Source organism: Phyllostomus hastatus, unplaced genomic scaffold (genome assembly GCF_019186645.2).
Source record: "Phyllostomus hastatus isolate PE091 unplaced genomic scaffold, TTU_PhHast_1.1 phas_contig_86, whole genome shotgun sequence".
Classification (NCBI taxonomy): Eukaryota; Metazoa; Chordata; class Mammalia; order Chiroptera; family Phyllostomidae; genus Phyllostomus; species Phyllostomus hastatus.
In genome coordinates this window covers 41,871,290-41,897,307 of record NW_025333977.1, presented here as the reverse complement: position 1 = coordinate 41,897,307, position 26,018 = coordinate 41,871,290, and the positions used below count along the sequence as shown (strand labels likewise).

Here is a 26,018-nt window from a genome sequence, read left to right as displayed (position 1 = left end):
ACAGAAAGAAATTGTTGGTGAAGGTCTTTTCTGAGAGACACCAGCGAAGAAACACCTTTTTCGGAACATGACATGAGATGGTGGGATGTAGGATTCTGGTTTGTCTTCATGATTTGACAGAGTTATTGACAATCCACTCACAAATCGCTGTTTGGCTGAAATCGCATTTCTAAATCCCCGCACAGAAACATTTTCCGGATTTTCACACACCAGCAAAAAGGAGAAGAATCTCCACATAGACAGATATTCAAGTAAGACTGTAAGAGCAGGAGTTGAAATATGATAGAGTTCCTCTTCTATTTTCCCTTTTCTTGACTTAGATGTGGCTGTTTGAAGGAAACAGAAATAAAGGAGAAACACCAGGTTTTCCAGCAAGCCCTAATACTTTTTATTTAAAAGCAACTAGGGAAAAACAGTCCCCAAAGCAAACTTTGACCCCAGCCCACCCCCACCCCTGTGATCGCCTGTGGATCACGGAGCCAGGTCCGCTTGGGTACCAATGGGCAGCGTTGGCGGAATGGGAGTTCCCCTATCATCCTTCCCACAGGCCTGCAGGGAGGACGTGACCGGGCTGTGGGTCCCAGGTGCCGGGTAGGAGACGCCTGCCCGCCCCTGGAGAGGAGGCGGCTCAGTCTTCGGAGCCGCCCCTCCCGTCCTGGAGAACAAACGGGATATTCAGCAGTGGCTAGTGGCTGCCAGCTACTCCTTGGGGAAATGAAACTTCGAGTCAGGCTGCACCGCACTCGCCTTTAAAGGCTCCCCCACCGCCAGCCGCTCACACCCGGATACCTGGGCCGCTGCGGCTGCGCGCGCGCCTGTGTGTGTGTGTGTGTGTGTTTGTGTGTGTTTGTGTGTGTGCACGCGGGTCAGCTTGCGTGCACCAGTGAGTCTCCAGTGTGCGCCGGGCTGTGAGCCTGGGGGCGCGAGCCAGCGTGCGAAGGGCAGGCGAGCCCGGAGCGTCTCCACTGGCCATGGGCGGCGCGAGCGCCCAGGCTGTGCTCGGCCTGCTGCTGGCGGCCCAGCTGTCTCAACAGCAGCCCCCGGAGAGGTAATAACGCACCCCAGCCCGGCTCCCTTCTTCCTCCCTCGCTCTGTCCCTGCAGCCTCGCGCTCGGCTTCACTCAATCCGCTCCGGGTGCCCGGGGTCTTAGCCGTAGGCTGTCCCCAGGCCCTTGGACCTCACGGGGCCACGGGGCTCCAGGCTGCCCCCATCCCTGGCCACCCGCTGGCCATTCCGCCGGCCACCACGTGGCGAGGGCGTCATCTGACATACTACTTTCCTCCCCGCGTGTTGATGCGGACGGAGGGAAGCGTTAGGACCCAAATACATGGATTTAGGTTTACTTCTCTTTTTTTCCTCGGGAGAAAGACCTAAGCTTAGAGAAAATTTCGAGTCGCGTGGCCCCCAGCGAGCTGCTCCTGGACACTTAACTCTTCGCCAGCACTTGGGCCGCGGGGACCCACTCAAGACCAACTTTGGCATCTTCTCTAACACCTCCTTTTCCCACGGGAGGCTCTGCCCGTGCCCAGCGATTTTCAGAAAAGGGGAAAAGAATTAGGCATCTTTCCAAATATGGGAAATTAAAACTCTTTTAATATTGACCAGTTACTTGCCTGCCTTTAAACCATGCACCTCACACAGGCTCGCAGTCGTCTTTTCTCTCCCTAGTTAAATTTTTCTGTTTACTGTTTTCCTATCAGATTTTACCACTATGTGTAGGACGACTTGGTTACAGATGGATAAGTGGGTGGATGGGTGGATGGGTGGGTGGGTGGATGGATGGGTGGGTGGGTGGGTGGATGACAGAACGATTGATCTTGTCTTGTTATGAGACAGGTGGCAGCTGGACAGGAGGTTTACCAGGCTATAAGTGTAATATTCTATGGGCTACTGAGCTTTCAGTTCCCTTATATGGTGCAGGCATTTATTAGTCAGTATTAATTCATCCATATTAATAGACTACACCTTTCTGAAGTTGACATGTTTCAAATTGTTTCCCTTTTATTTCCCAGACCTGTTTTCACCTGTGGTGGCGTTTTTACTGGAGAGTCTGGATTTATTGGCAGCGAAGGTTTTCCTGGAGTGTACCCTCCAAATAGCAAATGCACTTGGAAAATCACAGTAAGCATATTTTAAAAGAGTATTCTTCCCAAAGTGGATATTAGAAACAACTGAAGATTGCTGCTTTTCCCCTCTGAGATCAAGGTCTGGGGTAGAGGCAAGTGCCTGATAGTGAGATGTTGGATTTACCTCAACTATTTTGGAGATTTTTATTAATAGCACAAGTGGTATCCTGCATTAGCGGTTGGAAAGGGCGCAAGACAAAACTTGAAGGAATAAATTCTTACAGCAGATGTGTTTCTGAAAACCCAGCCTGACTCAATTGAGTTTCATGGATTAAAAATTAAAGCTATTTTCAGTCAAAGGTCTGTGGTAAGAATTCTTAGAAGCTGTTTGTTGCCTGTGCCTTGCATAAGTGTCTCCCAGCGGGGAATAGATCAAAGGGAGTGCTTGTCCCTGACTGCTTTCCACCCCTTACAGAAGAAGGGTGGGGGAGAGAGGGGAGGAAAAGAAAAAAAAAAAACCCAGTTAATATCCCTGATGTGAACCCATCACTGAAGACAATTTAAGAACAAGAATAGATTTCACTTATATGTGGAATCTAAAGAACAATGTAAGTGAACAAACAAAACAGAAACAGACCCATATAGATAGAGAAACCAGACTGAGGGTTGCCAGGGGGGAGGGGAGTTAGGTAACTGGGTGAAAATGGGAAGAGATTAGAAATACAAACTATAGTTACAAAATAGTCATGGGGTAGAAAGAACAGCATAGGGAATATAGTTAATTATATTGTAATAACTGTGGATGGTGCCAGGTGGGCACTGGAAATATTGGGCAAATACTTTGTAAAGTATATGACTGTCTAGCCCCTATGCTATACACTTGGCACTAATAGAAAATAATATTGAATGTAAAAAATAAAAATAATAAATTAGCAAAAAAATAAGGATAATAATAACTGGGGACTAAATATCAAACAAAGTCTAATAAAATGCCTAGCTGGTTAGTAATGGCAAAAATGATGCTCAGTCAAGATAAAGTGTTAGTTTACAGCCATGCACCTTTTTAAAAATTGTCTGGATTTAGAGTCAGCTAGATTGAGTCTTCTTTTCAGTCAGCATAGTAGTGATTATTTTATTTTATTTTTATTGTTTTGAGAGAGAGAGTGTGTGTGTGTGTGTGTGTGAGAGAGAGAGAGAGAGAGAGAAACATAAATTTGCTCTTCCACTTATTTATGCATTCATTGGTTGCTTCCCGTATGTGTCAGGACTGGGCATCGAACTCACAACACTGGTAAATCGGGACTACGCTCTAACCAACTGATTTTCTCCTTCATTCTTTGGTTGCTGGGAAGTTGTTTCGTAATTGAACACATTGGTTCACTGAGACATTCATTCAGATGGTGCCACCCACAGATTATGATTTTTAAAAGTAGCTACCTCTTTTTTTTTCCATTTAAAGATTGTATTTATTTTTAAGGGAGGGGGAGAGGGAGAGGAAACAGCAATGTGTGGTTGTCTCATGTGTGCCCCCAACTGGGGACTTAGCCAGCAAGCCAGGCATGTCCCCTGATTGGGAACTGAACAAGCAACCCTTTGGTTCTTAGGCTAGTGTTCAATCCACTGAGCCACACCAGCCAGGGCAAAAATAGCTACCTCTTGTTGAGCCTTACTCTGTGCCAGGCACTGTGCCAAGTAATTAACAAGCACAATCTCACTGAATGCTCCAAATCACTCTAAGAAAGTAACATTATTACCCCCATTTTATAGACGGGGAAGCTGAGGCCTAGAACAAGTTATATAAAATTACTGGGTCAAACATTTGATGAGTCCGACTTTGTGTACAATGAAACCTATTTTGCAATGAGGCATTCCCACCAGTCATTTGGCAGACAGGTAAGAGGGCCCCCTCCATAACATACACAGTGGTTCTTAGATGCATTGATGCTCTCTTGTCCAATATCAACTATCTCATTAGCTGGCACAGATTTCATTATGTTGTTGCAACACATGGGACCCGGAGATCATAAATCATGGACAATAGCTATGAAATATTGATATTAGCATAAATTGAAGGAAGGCTCTGAAACAAACATAAAAACAGCCTGATTTTCATATCATAGTGTGTTTCAATTGGAATTAAATGGCTATAAGGTAAAAATGATCCAAGAAACTTAATGGCTGAGCAGCCTCACATGCCTAACAAGGAGGAGTTCACAGCTGGCTGTTTGTTGGGGTGTTATGGGACATTGTTAGTGTGGCATCAAACCTTGATTGGGGCTAGGGAGTGTCCAGTGAAGGCTTTTCTCAGGAAAGAAGTGGTGAGTGGCCTCAGGAGAGGCCCAGCTGCCTCGCCTTTTGCTGGGGCAGAGGCAGTGCAGTGGATGCTGCTCTTGGATGCCATGTAAGTCATGGGGGCTTGGCAGTCAGACATCCCCAGATTCAAATTCTCGTTCTGTCACTCAAGCTGTGTGGCCAGGATTTATCTTCTTTAAAACTCAGCACTGTCATGAAGATGAAATGAGATAATACAGGCAAAGCCCTTTGGCGGTGCCTGGGATGTAATAACTGGCTTGTTAAATGTTAGCCATTACTGTCTGAGTTTTCATTATCCTCATTATTACTGCTACTGAGTTGTCCTGTCTTCTGCGCCAGAATGGCAGATCACTGCCACCCCCTCACCACAGTGGGCTTGGCACCAGCTCAAAACAATGCAGACTTCTAGGGAACTGTCTATGTTGTCATCTGTATCTTAAGGAACTTGTTCTGTGCTTGGGTTCTCCTATAATCTTATGGGAGCAGTTCTGTGTGAGTTCAGGCCAAGTCACCTTCCAGTAACAGAGACCTAAAATAGTGACAGCTCAAACAGAGGTTTGGTTCTCTCACATAAAGGGTCTGGAGGTAGGCAACCCAGGAGTGGGGTGGCAGCTTCCCAGTCATTAGGCACCCAGGACCTTTCTCTCTTCCTGCTCTGCCTGCCACCTCCTGGTCCAAGATTACTGCCTAAGTTCCAGCCACCGTGTTCATGTTCCAGCCAACTAACAGGAAGAGAAGAGCATAGCTTCTCCCTTTAAGGGCATTGTGCAGAATTACATGCAACTTGCTGCTTACATTTTATTGGTTGATTCACTTACATGGCCACTTCTAGCAGCAAGGGAGCTGAGAAATTCAGGTCTCCTTTCACTGTGGAAAGAAAGGGAAACAGGCAGATGACATATTATTGATGGCATGAAATTGAGAAACAAATGCCAGTCTTCTTTGAAAAAAAAAAGTCTTTTGAAAACAGTCAATACAGAAGAAATAATTGTACAATTTTCTTTTCTAGTTAAAAGCTTTGTAGTTTTAACTCTTAGCCGGTTGAGTTTATTCTGTTTTAAGGGGCTGCCTCTTTTTATGTTTGCATATGAGTAACTACAAGAACTTCCAGAGGAGCCTAGCACTTTCTCTTGGGTTTAATTACAGCCTCAGTAGAATGCTCACAAGGCCGTGGGTGCTCTCAAGGTCTCAAGTGTAACAACGTCTTTATTTCTTTGTGTTTCACAAGGAATAGCACTAATTTGTAAACATCTTCATGGTCCTGTGGTTTGTCAAGGCAGCAGAAGGGAGCTCCCCAGCTCCTGCAGACCGCAGGGGCGATGAAAGGACAGGCACTGTGGTACAGCTATGGTGGTAGCCCTGAGATCTTCACTCTGGTTAGCACTGGGTGTGGAGTGCTGGGCACCGCTGAGGTTACGGCAGCAAACAAGGCAGCCAAGCTCCTCGCTCTCATGCAGCTCGTTTGGGGAGACAGGGAATTGATGTTTTAAAAGCAACTAAACAAGAAAATCAAGGATTAGTAAATGCGTCATTATAAAAATAGGATAGATATTGCTTCACAGCCATTAGGAAGGCTATTATGAAAAAATAACAAAAACAGAAAATAAGTTTTGGCAAAGATGTAGAGAAATTGGAAGCTTTGTGCACTGCTGGTGTAACTATGAAACCAGTAGGGGAATTTCTCAAGAAATTAAACTTAAGCCCTGGCTGGCGTAGCTCAGTGGATTGAGCGTGGGCTGGGAACCAAAGTGTCCCAGGTTCGATTCCCAGCCAGGGTACATTCCTGGGTTGCAGGCCATAACCCCCAGCAACCGCACATTGATGTTTCTCTCTCTCTCTCTCTATCTCCCTCCCTTCCCTCTCTAAAAATAAATAAAATATTTTTTAAAAAAAAGAAATTAAACTTAGAATTACCATATCATTTAGCAATTCCATTTCTGGGTATATTCCCCCAAGAAGGGAAAGCAAGGACTTGATCAGACATCTGTGTGTCCATGTGCATGACACCATTATTCCCAATAGCTAAGAGGTGGAAGCAGTCCAAGTGTTTGTCCATGGATGAAGGGATAAACACAAAACAGGATAGATGTACAAAGAACATTATTCAGCCTTAGAAAGTAAGAAAATTCTGACACCCGCTACAACGCGGATGAAGACATTATGCTCAGTGAAATAAGCCAGTCACAAACAGTGCGTATTGTGGGGTTCCACCTGTGCGGAGCACCCAGAGTAGTCAGATCATAAAGACAAAGTAGAGTGGTGGTCGCCAGGGGCTCAGGCAGGGAGAATGGGGATTGGTGTTTGGTGGGGACAGAGTTTCAGTTTGGGAAAACGGAAGAGTTCTGGCAGTGGGTGGTGGCGATGGTGGCACAGCAGTATGAATGTACTGGTGTCACTGAGCCATACACTTAAAATGGTTAGAATGGTAAGTTTTATATATATTTTATCACAATAAAAATATATTAAAAGTAAAATAAAGTGATGGGATGTTCTACAATTCCATTTACATGAAATGTTCAGGAAAGGAAGATCTGTAGAAATGTACAAGTAGATTAGTGGTTGCCCAGTACAGGGGAGAATTATGGGATTAACGGTAAATGGTCAGGAAGGATTGTGGTATTGAGAAGATGGAAGTGTTTAAAAATTGACTTACAGTGATTGTTGTACAACTTGACATACAAAGGTCATTGAATTGTGCACTCGAAGTGGGTTTTGTGGTTTGTAGAGTGCGCCGTAGGAGAGTTGCAGACACACGTGCACAGCAGAGCAGCAGCACAGAGACTGGCCATGGTGCTGGTTCTGACGGCTTTGTCTCAGGAGGCCACTCCGAGGAGGCGACGTTGACGTGGAGGCCTGAGTGATGAGGAGCTAGTCATGCAAAAGTCTGGGGAGGAGCTAGTCTCTCTTTAGGCCAAGAGACCAGCAGATGCAAAGGTCCTGAGGTGTGAAGAGGCTTGATTTGTCTAAAGAACAGCCAGGTCAGTGTGGCTGGGACAGGATGCACAAGGGGGACAGTGGGCGGAGAATTTTAAAAGGTGAGCAGAGACCTGCAGGCCATGTTGAGGGAGAGTTTGAATTTTATTTTGAGCAGGAATCTGCTGGAGACTCTTAAACAGAGGAACGAGATTACAGTGTAGTCCCTTGTCTGAGGAGGATATATTCCAAGGCCCCCAGTGGATGCCTGAGACTGAGGATGGTACTGAACCCTGTAAATACTACTTTTTCTTGTACATATGAAGCCTGTCCAGAAAAAGTCCAGCCATTGTTAACATAATGGGAAAGGTTGGTACAATATTGATGTAACCTGGTAGCCAAGGAGAGTGGACTGGAATGTGCATGTGTGAACAATGATGACTTCACTGTATTAGTCAGTGGGAGTGGCAGACACCATTGAGTGAGCATGTGTACTGTGTGGCCGACACATTCAAAATAACATAGCAAGTAGAGCAACAAATCTGCATCAGATTTTGCATTAAGCTTGAACATTCCTCCATGGATACTATTTGGATGATTTAGAAGGCCGCAGCTATGGGCAACTGGTGATTGGCACTTGATCACAACATGCCTCTCATGCATCACGTCTTGTGCAGAGTTTTTTCGTGAAACAGCAAATCAGCCTGGTGACTCAGCCCCACTACAGCCCAGATTTGGTGCCCTGTGACTTCTGGCTTTTCACAAAACTAAGTTACTTCTGAAAGGGAAGAGATTTCAGCTGTCAATGAGATTCAGGAAAACACAACGAGGCAGCTGATGGCAATTGGGAGAACTGTGTGAGGTCCCAAGGTGCCTACTTTAAAGGGGACTAAGTCGTCACTGTCCTATGTAAAATGTTTCTTGTATCTTATATCTTCCTCCATAAATGTTACTATTTTTCATATTACATGGCTGGATACCTTCAGTACAGACCTTGTACGTAAATACCTGTGATAAAGTTTAACTTATAAATTAGGCACAGTAAGAGATTAACAACAATAACTAATAATAAACAGAACAATTATAGCAATATATTATATTAAAAGTTATGTGAATGTGGTGCCTCTCTCAAAATACCTTATTGTATTGTATGTACAGTGTGGTTATGCTGGACAAAGGGATGATTCACATCCTGGGTGAGATGGAGTGAAATTTTATCTGCTACTCAGAAAGATGAGCAATTTAAATTTATGAATTATTTATTTCTAGAATTTTCCATTTAATACTTCCAGGCCACAATTGACCATGAGTAACAGAAGCCATGGAAAGTGAAATCCTGGATGGGGGGTGGTGACTACTCTATCTGATTTTAAAAGATTATTCTGGCTGCTGCGTGGAGGATGCATCATAGGGAGCTAAGAATGGAATCGGGGAGACCAACTGGGAAGCTGACGTGTTATTGAGGAGAGAGAAGGTGGTGGAGTGGACAAGGGTGGTAACAGAGGAAATGAGCAGATGTGGAATCTGCCTACAGCAGTTGTCTCAGCAGCTCTGGGTGCAGTGAGCAGCACCAGCTGAGAGGCTGGATGGGCCTGGCTCTGGCCCCTCACTTGCAGCTGCTCCATCCAGGGCTGTGCTGGGTTTGTCCTCATCCAAGGCTGTCACTTGAAGGCATTCCCAAAGCTGGTCTATCCAGTCTGGTACTTTTTTACTGCTCCTGCAGTCAATAAAACTAGAATAGCATGCTCACTGGGTGATTCAATATCACTTGCATTAAAACATCACAGTGACCCCTCAAGATGAAAGGGTCTCAGAGAGAAATAGCCTGCCTCTCACCATTCACCTGCCTCCCGTTTGGTTCTTCTGGAGTGGAAGTGTGTTCCAGCAAGGTGACTTTCACCACCAAATATTTTTTTTATTAAACTCTTATCAATGGGGATTGGGGAAAGCCTAATTTTGGCATCTGTGTGCTTTGAGAAGGGTCAATAGTAGTTGTCACACCCAAACTTTTACCCAGTGGTGTTGGATTTTCTGGTATAGAAGTATAGCACACAGACTGGAAATTTAGATTTGTCCTTAGTATATAGTACTTGAAATTTTTCATAGTGATTTCTTAGACTGCTGTACTGTCTAATACACTGTCTACATTCACTATTTACATTTAAATTAATTAAAATTAACTAAAAATTAAAAATTCCATTCCTCAGTCACACTAGCCACATTTCAAGTACTCAGTAGCTACATGTGGGTAGTGGCTACCACATTAGATGGTACATAATATGAGTATTTCCATCATCACAAAAATATCCTTTCGACAGTGCTATTCTAGAGCATTTCTGAAGTTAATTTTTAGAGCTTTAGAAGCTCTTAAGAGCTTCTGTGTAAAATACCTAGCCTACCACTGTAGGCAGTAGTTAAGTATAATTTGACAGCAAAGATATGTATAATCCTTTAAAAAATGGCATCTGGTCTTCTTCTAAGAAGCTTGCAAGGACAATAGGATTGGGCTGAGGCAAAAGTCACCCCAGTTTTTAGGATGAAAACCAATAACAACCGATACCCAGCCCTGCAACATGAGCTCCCAAGTATTGGTATACAAACATCTGGGCCCCTCTATACAGTGGCCTGCATGCTGGGTCTGCCCATGCAAAGGGGCAGAACTGTACGTGTGATGTGCAGAAGACAGTAAGAGGTCTCTGAGGTCCCTACAGGAAGTCAGAGAGGATGGGTCATTGTCAACAAGAACACAGTGATGTAGGTCACTGCTACACAGGCAAAGCCCATTTACAGAGAGCTCACCAGGCTCTGTGTCAGGTGCTGGAGACACACAGATGAATACGAAGCCTTCTTGAGCATGGGTGGGGGGGGGAGCTGCCTAGGATGATGTGTTCCCCAGGCTTGGAGTGGGGAGTGAGCGAAAACCCAACAGGCTTGCCTTCTTGACTGCATAGGCACCCAGCAGCAAGACCACCGTTCTGTGTAGGGGTCAAGGAAATTGCCAGTCATGTGGCCATCACTGGAAAAATGGAAGCTCACCTTGCCATCTCAAAGCTCAAAAATATTCAAAGGTTATCCATTTCTAACCAAATCAAGTCAAAACTCCTCTGCTATGAGTTTTACCATCCTCTGCAACATGGCCCCATCAACCTACTTGACCCCATTTCCCTGCATGGGTACTCAGCTCCTCATTGGGCTTAGAACAGTGCTGACTACATAGTACGTGTTCAATAAATGCACACTTATTGATAGTTTTTAAGGATAAAAACAAGCTATTCCCATAGATGCTCAATAAGATAAAAATTTTGAAGCTATTATAAAAATATATGACAATTGAGGAAAGTTGAGCTTTGAGTAAATATTTGATATTAAGAGATTATTGTTATTATTTTTAGGTATGATAATGGTATTGTGTTCATGCTATTTTAAATTTTTTTATTGTTGCTCAATTACAGTTGTCCCCATTTCCCCCCATTACTCTCCCCAGCCCTGCCCCCTACCCCCCACATTCAATCTTTCCCCTGACTGTTGGCCTTGTGCATGGGTCCTTTATACATGTTCCTTGACTTGACTCTGTTCCTTCTTTCCCCCGTTAGAGAAATCCTTGTGTTTTGGACTGAATTATTTTCCCCCAAAATCCATATGTTGAAGCTCTAACATTCATGAGACTATATATGAGTAGGACCTTTAAGGAGGTAATTAAGATTAAATGAGGTCATGAAGTTGGGGTCCTAATCCAGTAAGACTGTTGTTCTTATGAGAAGAGGAAGAGACACAAGGTGGGCAGGGGCACAGAAGAAAGGCCACGTGAGGACATAGTGTGAAGGCAGCCATCTGCCAGTCAGGAAGAGAGGCCTCCTTGGAAACCAACCCTGATGGCATCTTGATCCTGAACTTCCAGCCTTCAGAATTATATGCCAGTAATTTTTGGTGTTTAAAAAAACAACAGTATTCTGTTAATGATTTCATTATGAATTCATTGCAAACTTGGCAGATGCCCAAAACTTCTATTCCTTTTTCTTTTCATCCATAATGTGTGCATTTATAATCCCATAGTAGAAGTAGAGGTTTGTGTTGATGATTTGATACAATTTTTTTTAAAAGAAAAATAGTTCTTGGTAGCAAAATAACACCCTGTGAAAGCAACTCTATTCAGAGTGTGATGGGCTACAAACGGTGTGGCCGACTGAGTGGGACCAGCTGAACCTCTCTGTTTATAACAACCATGCAAATTAGAGGGGACTTGAAGCTGAGAACCTCTGTAAACTCCCCTCTAATAGGTATGTAAGAATTGTTATTTAAAATCGGTTCCAGAAGTTAAAACTAAATATCATGTCTGAATGTGTTAGGCGACTACTGTTATTATCCAGCAGAAACAGCAATTAGTATGTAGGGATTGATGCAAATGGTTCTGTTCCTAGATTTAAAGCTGGGCATAATTTCCAAGACAGATTTTTAAAATATATTTTATTGATTATGCTATTACAGTTGTCCCATTACCCCCTTTCATTCCCCTCCACCCTGCACACCCTCTCCCACCCACATTCCCCCTCTTTAGTTCATGTCCATGTGTCATAAGTTCTTTAGCTTCTACATTTCCCATTCTATTCTTGCCCTCCCCCTGTCTATTTTCTACCTGCCAACTATGCTACTTATTCTCCATACCTTTTCCCCTCTCTCCTCCTCCCACTCCCCTGTTGCTAACCCTCCATGTGATCTCCATTTCTGTGGTTCTCCTCCTGTTCTAGTCGTTTGCTTAGTTTGTTTTTGTTTTTGTTTTAGATGTGGTTGTTAATAATTGTGAGTTTGCTGTCATTTTACTGTACATGTTTTTTATCTTCCTTTTCTTAGATAAGTCCCTTTAACATTTCATAAAATAAGGGCTTGGTGATGATGAACTCCTTTAACTTGACCTTATCTGAGAAGCACTTTATTTGCCCTTCCATTCTAAATGACAGCTTTGCTGGATAGAGCAATCTTGGATGGAGGTCCTTGCCTTTCATGACTTGGAATACTTCTTTCCAGCCCTTTCTTGCCTGTAAGGTCTCTTTTGAGAAGTCAGCTGACAGTCTGATGGGAACTCCTTTGTAGGTTACTGTCTCCTTATCTCTTGCTGTTTCTAGGATTCTGCCCTTCATTTTTACCTTGGCTAATGTAACAATGGTGTGCCTTGGTGTTTTCCTTCTTGGGTCCAACTTCTTTGGGACTCTCTGAGGTTCCTGGACTTCCTGGAAGTCTATTTCCTTTGCCAGAATGGGAAAGTTCTCCTTTATTATTTATTCAAATAAGTTTTCCACTTGTTGCTCTTCCTCTTCTCCTTCTGGTACCCCTATAATTCAGATGTTGGAACGTTTCAAGATGTCCTGGAGGTTCCTAAGCTTCTCCTCATTTTTTCTGAATTCTTATTTCTCCATTCTTTTCTGTTTGGTTGTTTCTTTCTTCCTTCTGGTCCACTCTATTGTTTTGAGTCCCAGTTTCCTTCCCATCACTATTGGTTCCTTGTGCATTTTCCTTCATTTCTCTTATCGTAGCCTGCATTTGTTCATCTAATTTGTGACCAAATTCAATCAATTCTGTGAGCATCTTGATCACCAGTGCTTTGAACTGTGCATCTGATAGGTTGGCTCTCTCTTAGTCACTTAAATGTACTGACTCTGGGGCTTTTAATTCTGTTTGAGCCATCTTCCCCCCTCCTTTGGTTGAGCCTGTTACGTAGGAGGGGCGGAGCCTTAGGTGTTCACCAGGGCGGGGCACCCCAGTGGCTGGGTTGTGACAGTGTATGTGGGGGCGGGGTCTGAGAGGGAACAATGGCGCTTGCTCCACTCTCCATCGGACCTTAGCCACTTCCCCCAAACAAACTGGGCCCCTCTGGTGCCGATTCCCATGTGGGTGGGCTTGTGCACCCATGGGTCTTTCAAACGACCTTTCCTGTGAGGCTGGGAGTATCTCCCTGTGCCTCAATCCCCACAAGTGTTTTCAATCAATTTCCCAAGGTTCTATTTCCCAGCGCTGGGATCCTGGGTTGTGCACAGTACCTTACTTCATAATTCCCGCCTCGCTGGGTCTGCTGGTTGCCACCCCGCAGCCGGGACCTGCCAGCTGCTGCTTGCACTCTCAGGGTCCACCTGCTGCGGCCTTGCATGCCCCGGATGCCTTACACTCCCGGTCCCAATGCTCTCTGCTCTCCAAGCCGTGACCCGCACCCTGCTGCCCGACTCCGCCCCTCCTACAGGTCTGGATGAACAGGTCTATTTTAACTTCTTGGTTGTCCGACCTCCATACAGTTCAATTTTCTGTCGGTTCTGGTTGTTATTCTATTTCTAAATTGTTGTTGTCCCTATCTTGGTTGTGTGAGGAGGCACAGTGTGTCTACCTATGCCTCCATCTTGGCTGGAAGTCCCAAGACAGCTTTAAAATGAGATAATCCAGGTATCTGGTCCTATTGTTAGAAATGGTTATTAAAATTACAAGGTATTTATTATTATATCTCTTTATTTCAAAAAAATTTAGGTACAGACACTAGCCAATTATTGAAGAGTTAATTTATTATTTTCAGCATAAATTGGGTTTGGGGAAAATCAGCAAGCATTTGAGTAGTTTAAAATTTGATACTTATTGAGGACCTTTATCTCTGAAGTAAATAATGTGGAAGGGCCAGAAAGTCAAGACCTTTGCATTAATATCAGGAGAATTTAACGATGAATACAATCAGTCACATTTAAGCTCCAAGTACATGGCAAATTTTTAGTTATTTAGCTAACTGATGCAGAAGGGAAAAAAGCATAAATTGTCATATGTAGACATTCGGATTCCCCAGGGAGCATGTGTGCTATCATTTTGATAACTACCTATTTTTTTCTATTCAGCTGGAATCAAATATACCAGTTATTATATAGTTCATGGACCTAAAGTGATAATGTGTATGATTTTCAGCATTCCTTCTGTCGACCGATGGTTTTGGTGCCAACTCAGTGCCAATGATAATCCCCCCTTTGGGGTGTGGTGAAGAAAGAAACTCTATTCATTGCCAAACAGCTCATTGTGATCCAGCAAGGCTGTGAAAACAGCACCACTGTGGAACAGCTTAACTATGACACAGCATGGCTGTGAGGTGGCTCTGGGCCCAGGACCCTCTTGGGCTACACCGCTCTGCTTGGCTCCTCACTGGTTTCCTTTGCTCCATACCAGTCTGCTCTGCTCTTCCCTCTGTTCTGCTCCTGTATTCAATCTCCAGTGTTTCAGCTCCTGCTGTGGAAACAGTTTTCAGTGGAAAGGGAAAGTGCTCTCTCAGAACCAGGGGGAGCTGACTTATACAGACCAAAGTTCCCTCCCCTGGTCCCTGATTGGCCTGTCATCATGCAAATGAGGATTCTAAATTCTTGCAGTTAGATTGTTCCAAAAGTCACTGCCCTGATTGGTCTGAATGGAGCTGCTCTGATTGGTGGGTGAAGAAGCTGATGGGGTGGTAGCTGTGCAGCTTTGATTAGATGGGGAGTCTCAGTCCTATTGGTTGAAGTAGGATTCCAGGAACTTTGTAAGGGCTGGCTCAGCGGGCTGAAACCAGATCTGCCAGACAGGCAGACAGTTCAGTTCAGGCTTCTCCCTGAAGTGCAGTTGGCATGAGAGGTCTCTGTGTAGAAATGGCTCCTAGGTTCTGTTTTTTTGTGTTTTGTTTTGAGCTCAGTTAGCCACTTGGAACCCTTTTTAGTAGGTATCTTCTTTTTCAGTTTCCACACTTCAGATATATTGTATCATGTCACTTGCATTGAATTCTGTGAAATCAGTGGGACATATATCAATATGCCCATTTCACAGATGGGAAATTAATGTCTAAAGAACTTGTATCTGCCTATTATGGTCATGCCTGCAAATGGTATGAAAAGATTAGCACAAAATTTCTGGCTAAGTGATATAAGTACACTATTATGTGCTTATTTGGCACATAAATATACATTCACTCAACACTTATTGAGTGCCTACCATGTACTAAGCCTTGGGTTGGGCCCAAGGGGCTAAAAAGACAAGGCATAGTTTCTGTCCTCAGGGAGTTCATAACCTGGTAAGGAGTAAACAAGAACATCAGTACTAGTTATGTGTGCAAATAATTATCATGCTCACTGTAAGTAGTTTCAGGTATTGAAAAATTGAAATTTAAATTGTAAAAGTCTTAGATTGTTTAAGATGAAAAAGTTTATTGCCTCATGCACATAGTAAATGATACTATGACCCATTTTATATCTACACTACTCCAAGACTTGAGAAATTGTTTCTACGCCCTTTGATTGATTTCACAGAGCTATTACTATACATTCCTTGATATTTCCAAATGCGCTTAATAAGCAATTATGTACCACTGCCTCGGGAGTAATTTTGTTACTAATGTATGTTAAAGTCATCATACTGAATCCATGTTCCAAAAAGCCTGGTTAAATTTAAATTATATTCATATTTAGTTTAAAGAAATTATAAATTAAAATATGAGATTTGTGTCTTCACAATAACCCTCATGTGGCTTCATGAGAAGAAATTCATCAATGGAGGGGCATGGGGTTGTGTGAAAACTGAAACATATAGTGACATTCTAGTAAGTTCAGTACGAGGTGTATAATTTGAGGAAACAAATAGTGAATTTAGACAGGAACTCAATATTTAAGTCACTTATACCTAAGGACCTAGCGAGGGGTTCTGTGACTACTATTTGCCTGACGTAACCACAGCAGGAGATATAGGGGAATGGAAATTTGGCATTAAACACTTATTTCCTGGCCTTAAACCAAATGCAGGATTTGGAATTATATAGAGACTTAAATTACAATTTAGCTATGGGTTTTTAAAAAAATGTACGTGTACATTGTTGGACTAGGCTCGATTAGGTCAGTTGCCTGAATAATCATTTAACTCAGTACATGAGTTAATACAATTCACATCTGACTCTCCAGTGAAGGTGAATGTGGTTAACAGAGAAGGTCTGCAGGCCCAGGCTCGAGGCCGGTGTGATCAGGACAGGAGTGCTCTAGCTGGGTTTTCTGTTTCCTCTCCTCGTTAACAGAGTTTAATTCAGGGACTTTGTGACCCTTAGGACACTACAGCTGTCCCAATTAGGTTTTAATTGATAAGAGACTGGAAGAATTGAAACATTTTGCTTGCTGCCTTAAACCCGTCTGAGAAGCAGGGAGACTATAAATCCTAAATAAATAAGCAAGTAGGTGACGTTTTCCCACTGGAGCCTCAGTACAGTTTTTTCTAAATTTGTTAATTTTCTCCTTGCTTTAAAAGGCTTCTGCTGCTTGTTTTTGTTTTGTTTTTCTTTGCTTTTTCACATGGAAATCAAGTATGTTTTTATTGATTGAAAACCTGATGTTTTATAAATGTGCTTATTTGTACTGCTCGTATTTTTAGTGCTTTGCTCAGGCAGAAGCCTTAATGAGTAGGGAAGAAAATGAGAAAACATGAAAGTAGAATCTTTGTCAGGTACTTCTTTTTTCTGAGAGAGATTCTCTTTCATATATTAATGACCAAAAAGTCATTCTTTCCTGAAACATGACTACAATAATGGAGCACAAGGAGAACACATTTAAAAGTCCTCTATTACATAGATTCAAAAGACCCTTAACAGGATTTAAAGAATGTATTATTAAAAAGACCGATTTGTACTTTCATAACCTTTGCCCATTCAAGTTATGATGTGAAATTACGGGCACATTTGAATTATTCCATGAATTTGCAGATTCTTCTTTTTAAAGAACTCTATCAGCTACTGACAGTGAAAAAAGAGTGGTCTCATGGGTTGGCTGTGTTACACTTGAGACCAGAGAAGCACTCACAGGGCCTTGAAATCCAGGATTTCTCTCCCTTCCTCACATTGTTCTGCTAAGAATTAGGAAAGGATTCCTGCCAGCGGTTTTTGCCCATGTTCCTCCCACACCAGAGTTTTACATCGGGACTATTGGTCCTTGATCCAACGAAGAATGTAATCACTCCCTTCAACGTACACAGTTGCACTCCACCACTTAGCAGCTTTATCAACAGTGGCAATGGTGCTTTTGGATACCCTGAAATTTCTTAGGCTAGGAACATGGGAGAATACAAGTGTTCTTCAGGTACATCATTTGTTAGATGAGAGGCAACGTGGCAAGTCTCTGGAAAACCAATATAAACATCTAAAAATAAATGGAACAGCCACAGAGAAGTGGGGAGTTGGAATTAAAGCCACACAAGCCCTGCCACTAAATATCACCTCTCTTTCCACTCACCCCCAGGACACCCCTGAGTGTGGTGTATAATAAAATAGTGTTTCCCGTAGCGTGGGGGGCAGGCAGAAACCTTTTACTCAGCCGTGGACCAGGCTGGCAAGGACACAGGGAAGTCAGTGGCGATTCTATTCCTGCTTACTGTTCCTACAAATGAACTGAGTGGTGTCTGATTGCTAGATACAAACTTTCTTTTTTTGTGATTTTATTTATTTATTTTTAGAGAGAGGGGAAGAGAGAGAGAAGAAGAGGGAGAGAAACATCAGTGTGTGGTAGTGTCTAGCACGCCCCCTACTGGGGACCTGGCCCGCAACCCAGGTGTGTGCCCTGACTGGGAATCAAACCGGCGGACCCTTTGATTTGCCGGCCGGCACTCAATCCACTAAGCCACACCAGCCAGGGCTAAATACAAACTTTCTGTAAGACCTAGGCTACAGTTAACCTTTGAAGAAATCATAATTTATTAATTCATTAAAACTGTGTCTAAAGTACCTACAAGAGATCAGATGTTGGGTTGGGTACAGGGACTAAGTGACTGGAAAACCACATCCCAGGCCAACCTGGAGGAGGCAGGGAGGCTCTCACTGGTCAGGGAGATGTCCCAGAAATGAACGATGGCACAGGGTGGCAGTTCACGATGGAGGATTGTACCCGTGGCACTGCTCAGTAACGAGGCCAACGATGGGCATTGGAGACTCTTACTGACATGTCCTAGGAATGCGATGCCATTTCCAGAACTGTCTGAAGTCGATATGACAGTCAGACCTGCCTTCTAAGGGTGATGTGAGGACTGAAGGCGGTAGTAGGTGAAAGGCCCTTGGCACAGAGCTTCCTGCAAGCAAGTACTCAATAAATGGTGCTAGTGATGATTTTTCACCTCTCTTCCAGGGCTATAATAAGGCATCAAAATGTGGTGTTTGTGTAGAACTTGTCTTCAAGCCAGCACCTTCCAAGCTGGAGGGTAATCCCTTCAGGGCATGGCTAGTGCCATTAGAAATACCCCTTCCCCCTCGCTGTGTGCCTTCTTCATTTAGACTATGATTTCACCAGACTTTGTCCACAGGAGTGCTTCCAGACCCTCTCTGCTTCTCCGTGAGCCACGTCGCCTCGAGCAGCCACCTCCCATGAATGACAGCACCAACCGAGAGCGCCCCTTAACTGTTGAAACACGTGTGTTTAGAAACAGGCAAAGGATTGTCAGTTAGAACAGCAAATAATTTTTTGTCTGTAGAGATGGAATTTAATTCATCTGTGTCTTTACTTCATCTTTGGATCCCCAAATCACCAGAATAGTCCCCTCTAGTTACATAAATTAAGTAGTGAATTTATTCATTTTTATTCCCAATACAGACACTGCATGATACAGAAGATTAGAGTATACAGGAGTGGGTTAGAGCAGGTTAGAGTTTCTGGAGCCAGACTGCCTGGGTTCAATTACCAGCTCCATTCATGTTGGTGAATCTCCAAGATGACGCCCCAATAACTACACCGCCTGGTATTCACACCTTTTGTTATCACCGAACACTGAATCTGGGCTGGCCCTGTGGAACAGGTACAATAGGGCAGACAGGACAATACATGAGTTCTGAGGCCAGGACATAAGAAATTTGAAAGCTTTTGCCTTTGTTTCTTAAATGTATACTCTGGAGGAAGCTGGCTGCCATGTGAGAACCCCCCACGCTGTGCGGAAGCCCACGCTAGTGACGTAGAGAGGCTAGTGGAGAGAGACAGGTGCCCAGGAAGCCTCCGGCTGCTCCAGGCGGCCCAGATGAGGAGCGGGGTGTGTGAGTGAAGAAGTCGTGTTGGAGGACTAGACCAGCGAAGCCTTCACACTGCTTAAGCCCAGCTGAGAAACGATAGTACTCACACTCAGCGGAGACCCGTGAACCCACAGAACCATGAGAAGTAAGAGCACATTGTCATTTAAAGCCACTGTGTTTGGGGGTGGTTTGTTAGGCAGCAATAGATTACCAGAACAATTACTCACTGTATGACCTTGAGTTTGTTAGTTACCCTCTCAGTGCCCCAGTTTCCTCAACTATAAAACATGAATAATAATGCACCCTACCTCACGGAATCACTGTGGGCATTAAATTAATTATTACATGTGCAGCATTAAAAGCAGTGCCTAGCATATGGTAAATAACTAAAAAATAATAAGTATCATTCACTCATGAAATCTTTACTGAATACTGTATTGATTATGCATCAGGCCCTGTTTTACATTCTAAGAACATAATAGCGAAGGTCCTTGCACTGACGGTGTTTACCGTCTAGAGGTGAAGGCAGACAATAAAATAGATCACAATGGGGTGGGTGGGAAATCAGTGCCGTGAAGACAATAAAACAAGGTGATGTAATAGAGATCGACACTGATGAGGTCGCGTTGGCGCTGGGACCCGGATGATGCCATCATCTCCCCTCTAGTGGCTCTCAGGGAGGTTGGGAGGCCCCACTGCCCTGCATGCGGATGACTTAGTATGTGGCGTTAAGCAACCTCTCTGAGGCTTCTTGTCCATTATTTGTAAAGTATAAAATATCTTCTGGATGTTTATGAATGGAAAGGCTTTGTGCATGGATTTAGTTCCATGGAGAGGGTAGTGGGTTTGGTTTGCACCTTTGCCTACATGTGTTTGATCTGTTTGGGTTTTGACTTTGGAGAAGTGCTTTGGGGATGTGCACAGGGGAGAAGCTGAAGGGTCTGCTTGTGTGAGAAGTGCTGCCTTGGGTTCCAGTGTGATGCAGACGTGGGAGGAAGCTATTTCATCATCCCCACTCACAACTCTGCCACCATGGGAGGGAGCAGAATCACAGAAGAATCAGGAAATAGCACCTTGAACAGGGAGGTTTCCTGTTTGTGGGCCCATTCAGGGAATTTGGAGGACACGCCCATCAGTACGAACATTGCATTTACCCATTCATCTGCTTATGGACACATGGGTTGTCTCCACCTTTGGCTCTTGTGACTAATGCTGCTGTAAACATTAGTGTACAAGTGTCTGTTTGAGTCCCTTTCAGTTCCGTTGGGTGTGTACCCAGGGGTGGAACTGCTGGATCACAAGGTAATCCTGTTTAGCTTTTTGAGAAGCCACCAGACTGTTTTCCAGGAGTGAGAGAGAAAGGACAAGGCAAACCCTGTCACTGGGGGGCCAGACTGTTCTGTGGGCCTGCATAGCCATCCCCTGGAGATGCTCCAAAACACCCAGGATTTTAGGGGGCATTCTGGCATGGTCATCAGGCCAAAAGGACCTTAAGTTACTGTTCTTTAGTGATTACGACTAAGTGTGCCTTGTGTCTGGGGTCACATAAAGCCGGGCAGTGAGTCCACAAGATGCACAGTATACTTTTTTATTATTATAGTTGTGAGTTTTTTATTATTATACTTGTAGATCTGTTTTATTATTCCCCACACATCTTATCTATATATTTATTTATCCCTACAAATCCTAGCTGTGCATATACAGGGTGGGGGCAGTTGTTTGTATGAACATAACACAATAATTAATAAATAGTAATACAAGAATATACTGTGTTTCGTGTACTCACAACTATAAACCTACTTTTGCCCCACACTGTATTGTTTCATTATTCTCTATAAATCCTAGCTATATACATCTGAAAATAATGAAACTATATTTCTTAAAACAGAAGTAAGTCATAGGATTATTGAGTCAGGAAAGAATGAGCACACAGCCTTCTGTCCACCTCTCTCTCCTGCAGTGCAGCGTGGGCATCCACCCGCTCTGTGTCCCCACAGCCTCTGGGCAGCATCTGCATTGCAGCAGTGGTCCTGGTGTTTACTCATGTTCCCTCTACGAAACGGTAAAGCTCTGAGGACAAGGACCTTGTTATAGTTGTCTGTTCTCCAGGGAGCTAACATAATGTTCGACACATGCGATAATACTTGAGTGAAGGAAAGAATGTACACATGAATGAATGAACAAGCTAATGAATGGGGCAGTTACTCCACTACCAAATCTAGACAGAACTGCACAAAAGCTACAGATCTCTGCAGAAAAGGATCCTTTTATTACCAAGAGCTCTGGAGAAGGAGGCTTGTTCTATGATGTTCCATGCTCTGTAGAATGCTGCAGTTGAAAGAGCTGTTCTCCTCTGTCCCTCCTTCTGCATCTCTGGTTGTGCTCCATCTGCCCCAGTTGTGCATTGTCAGCCACCACGTGCTTGTACTGAGTGACCACTGGTCAGTCAGCACAACAGCATCAGGGACATGCACACAGCCACTCACCATTTGGATTCCATGTCAGTTTCTGGATATCTACTGTCCAGTCTAGGTGAACATTCCAGATGCTTCCTCTTCTTATGCACTCAACACTGACACCCCACCACCCACTGAAGTGTAAAGGTCCTTCACGCTTCTTGTATATGCAGTGGTACAATGCTGCAGCATTCACGTGGGCTGTGAAAGCTATTAACTTAATGTATAATACATTATACATTAAACTATTAAACTATCATTATACAATGAAAACTATTTTTCATTGGGACTTGCAAACAAGGAAGATAGATAAAACGTATGAACTAAGAGAGTATATTATATTAGCTAATTAACTTTAGGAAAATGTTAATTTTTAAGAACCAACAAATGTTTATACAAATGTAAGTAATGTAAGGCTGAATGATAGAGGTTAGATTAGATTATTATTCTACCATTTGAAGTCTTTTTTGGTGAACTAACATTATAATATAATACCACATGAAGTTTTAGGTATTTCATCTTATGTAGGCCATAAGTCTTTTGGGGAAAAGTACATCATTTTGAGGGGAATTATTCACATTTTATGAGGAGGAACTGACAGTAAAATGTCATCCTGTTGATGAAGATACTCGATTCTGGCTGGATAGTGATTTTCACGCCTTCCCAAGACGCATATTCAGTGACTGGAGTAGAGCGCCGAGGAAGCAGACTGGCCACCAGTGTTGCAGAGCTGTGCAACTAGAGGCAAGATCTTTCCCCTACTCAGTGCTAGAGTGTGAGCTGGGACGAAGACAGAATTGGAGCATCCGCTATGGGTGCAGCAAGGAAGCATGCTGGTTGGGAAGTCATGAAATTGTTTTATTGGACTGAGCAACACATGTTTACTGAGCACCTGCCATGTTTCAGGACCGTGTAGGCATGTGGAATACAGCAGAGAGCCAAGCAGACAGACTCGTGCGCCCTGGAGGAGCCTTCCGTGCCCTGGCTATGTGGGGAACGGCAGGGAGGCCTGTAGGGGGAGCAGAGTGGGCAGTGGAAGCTGAGGTCAGGCAGGGAAGAGGGGGCGGGTCCTATAAAGCCTGTGCACCAGTGTGTGCTCCGAGGAAATGAGGCGATGCAAAGAGCAGAAGAAAACTTCAAAATGATTATTATCTTCAGAGAGATAAGAAAAAATAATTGTGCACATAAAATAAAAATGGGATGCTAAAAAACAGTAAGATAAAAATGCACTAGGAAACTAATGACAATATAGAAATAAATTAATGGAAAGGCTAAAGAAGAAGAAGACACTCAGAAAACAGAACAGGAGAAGAGATAAAATATCTGAGAGCAAAGATGAGAAAATTCAAGGACATGTCTAGGAAGTCCTGATCTAATGAGAGTCCTAGAAAAAGAGAACAGAGAATATGAAAAAAAGAGAATTATTTTAAAAAAATAGTACAATCAGTGGAAGAAGACAAACACCAAGGCACATCTTTGTTCAAAATCCGACAAGTTTCTGGGGGAAGAAACCATGTGGAACAGGGAAAGAACATCAGTCAATTGGAAGCTGGAAGGCCGTGCCACAACGCCTTTAAAACTGTGGTGACAGTTGGTGTACAGCTACAGTTCTGTGCCCTGCCAAACTGGTAGACAAACGTGAGCACAGAATGCAATGCCTTAAACTTTTTATCTCTGTACACCCTTTGTAATAAAATGACAAAAGGATGAGCTCCAGCAAAATGAGGGAATAAAGCAAACAAGAAAAAAGATAAAGGAGCCCAGGGGGCAATTCCTGAGTTGATGGAGAAGCAAGTCTCAGCCCACCAGCTGTGCAGCAGCCTGGAGAGTAGCCAGCCCGGGCCAGATGGAGGGGACCAGGTGGTGGTGGCTCCAGAATGGAACTGATACCCAGTGCCTGCCTATTCACTACTGAGAGGGGTGGTAGTGATGGGCACCTAGAAAACTAAGAAAACTTAAAGAAGAAGGCAACTATTAGCTCTAGGAAAAACAATAAAATATGTAAAAAAAAAAGTAACAAATTAGCTCGGTAGAGTGTACGGAACCGCTTCACAGGACATGGAAACATAGCTCAACACCCACGTGGAAAACCAGTGGGGGGTGAGTCAGCACACAGGACCACACCCGTGAAGAAGTTCTCCCATGGGAAATCAGGCCTGCATTATACCTAGGCTGCTTTGTGACTTATGCTTGCTGCATTATCTTTAAAGTAACTTCCTGAAGTCTGTGCTAATTCTCCCAAAGATTAAAATGTAACCAGACCTGTTACTCTTGTCATTTCCTTGCACTTGCAACATTTTTTAATGAACTGAATTTATGAGTTTGGGTCATGGCAGCCCTAGGGTGCCTCCTTGTCTTAATCCTTATTTGTGCTTTATGATATATAGGGAGGTTATTTCTTAAGATTGCATTTGGGAATGGCAAATAGTAGATTTCACAGGCTTAACAACTACAATTGATTTTACAAACAAAAAACAGGGAGATGTTGGGAACCACCCTGCCTGGTTTCAGGAGCTGTAACTCCCCCTTCCCCCCCATGGCTAAGGCTGAGGGATCGACCTTGGGACCATAAGCCACTGAGGAGACAAAGCTTATCTCCCTGGCAGGAGCACCGCTTCTGCTCCTTTTACTTCATCCATAACTAGCCCCCAATGCTTGATCAGTTAGCCAATGACGGGTAAGATTCTCCAAGGGGGGAGCAATCTAAGACAGGCACAATCATAGGGAGGCCTCAGGGAAGGACTTGGGGGGCTATAGCAAAAGGGGGTGATGGACCCTGGCCCTTGGCTTTGACATAGCCTGAGTCCTCATCCTGTCTGTGAGAAGTCTCCTAATCTCTTGGTTGCCTTACTTCCCCTGCCCGACTTAAGCTTGAAACAATGACTTAAGCCTCAAACAATACTGGTGGTGGGAGCCGCCCTGTGCTGGAAAGGGCAGGTTCCCTAGGGTGATCAGGCCTAAGAAAGAATATGTAAAATCCTGTGAAACCTGCTTTATTTAGGATGCTCTCAATTAAATGATAAGGGTCTAAGTGAGAAGTGAGTTTGTTCCTCAAAGTTTTATGGCTCTTTAGCTATCTGACCCTGACTCAAAATGGGCCCTCAGAGTTCTTTGTTTGTTTGATTCTTACTGCCTGACAATGATTAATGAGCTTTACCTGTATTCCTGTGCAAATTGAACCCAATAAAAGCTTGTCAAGGCAAGGGTCAGGGCGCTCTCCCCTTGAGAGAGTAGCCAGGCCACTCCGAGGCACTCTCCCCTTGAGAGAGTGGCCGTGCCATCCCTTTTCCTCCACAGGACTCGGTAGTCCATGTGAATTTGTCTCGTGTCTCATCCATAGTGCCACAGACACTGTCCGCGTCAGTAGAGAGTAATATTTATGTGGTCATAGTAATGCAAACCCTGAATACTGATATAACCAGAATTTTGATGAGGAATGGAGGAAATAATAATAAGCAGAAAGATAAAATGTTAAAGGACCAAATCAAGAAGTAGCAGCACAGCATGGTATTAAGAAATGAGGAGGTAAATTCCAAAGAAAACTGGAAAGAATGGAACTGGTTGCCCCTGAGGAGTGGGCATCAGGGATTTGGCAGAGGGGCAGGGATGGTTATTTTCAGTTACAGCCTGGTAGTGCTGTTTTAGATGATAAACTATGGACATTAATTTCTGGATATAAGAACTAGGTTTACAAACAATTTTAGTTCTCTCCCTCTCTTTTTCCTTCCCTTCCCCTCTCTCTAAAAATAAATAAATAAAAATCTTTTTTTTTAAAGAAATGACAGATTATGGAAGTATTTTCTTGAAAATGTCAATTCAGGTTTTTCCTAAGATCATTGCATAGACATCCACTCTGTCCTATAAAAGCTTCCCAAAACTCATATTCACGTGTCAGTAAGAAGAAAACATGGGTGTTATAGGCCAAACAGGGCCCTGCTAGCTAGCTGGCCTTGTGTCTGCTCTCCCCCAGCCTCGCTGTTGGACAGTGTGTGCACGTGGCCTTTTCTCCAAGGATCTCCACCAATCCCGTTTATGCTATGCTCTGTTAGCTTACGTTGACTTCTCGAGAATTGAAAGAATATCCAAAAATGACTTAAGTGCTTTGTTTCATTTTTTAAAGATGAGAAGAAGCTGGCTAGCTTTCATTTCCATGACCTATCTGCAGTCTTCAATCATGAAACACAACCAAGGAAATGAATATCCTTACTTCAAAAAAAGTATAACCCTGTATATGCAGATTGAGAGATTATAACAGCCGACTA

General features: G+C 43.5%; 1 protein-coding gene across 2 annotated transcripts in view; it reads left to right on the top strand.

Annotated features, from left to right (window-relative positions):
• The first annotated feature begins 578 nt into the window (after window positions 1-578).
• The window catches only part of PCOLCE2 (procollagen C-endopeptidase enhancer 2), a 67,933-nt gene continuing 42,493 nt past the window's right edge, over window positions 579-26,018 (top strand). Inside the window, exons 1-2 of one of the 2 annotated variants that reach the window (XM_045851408.1) lie at window positions 579-1,048; window positions 2,014-2,122. In XM_045851408.1, the coding sequence (XP_045707364.1) occupies window positions 972-1,048; window positions 2,014-2,122 (186 nt within the window). In that variant the 5' untranslated portion in view covers window positions 579-971. The remainder of the gene's footprint in view (window positions 1,049-2,013; window positions 2,123-26,018) is intronic. The other variant, XM_045851409.1, reaches the window with a different exon arrangement.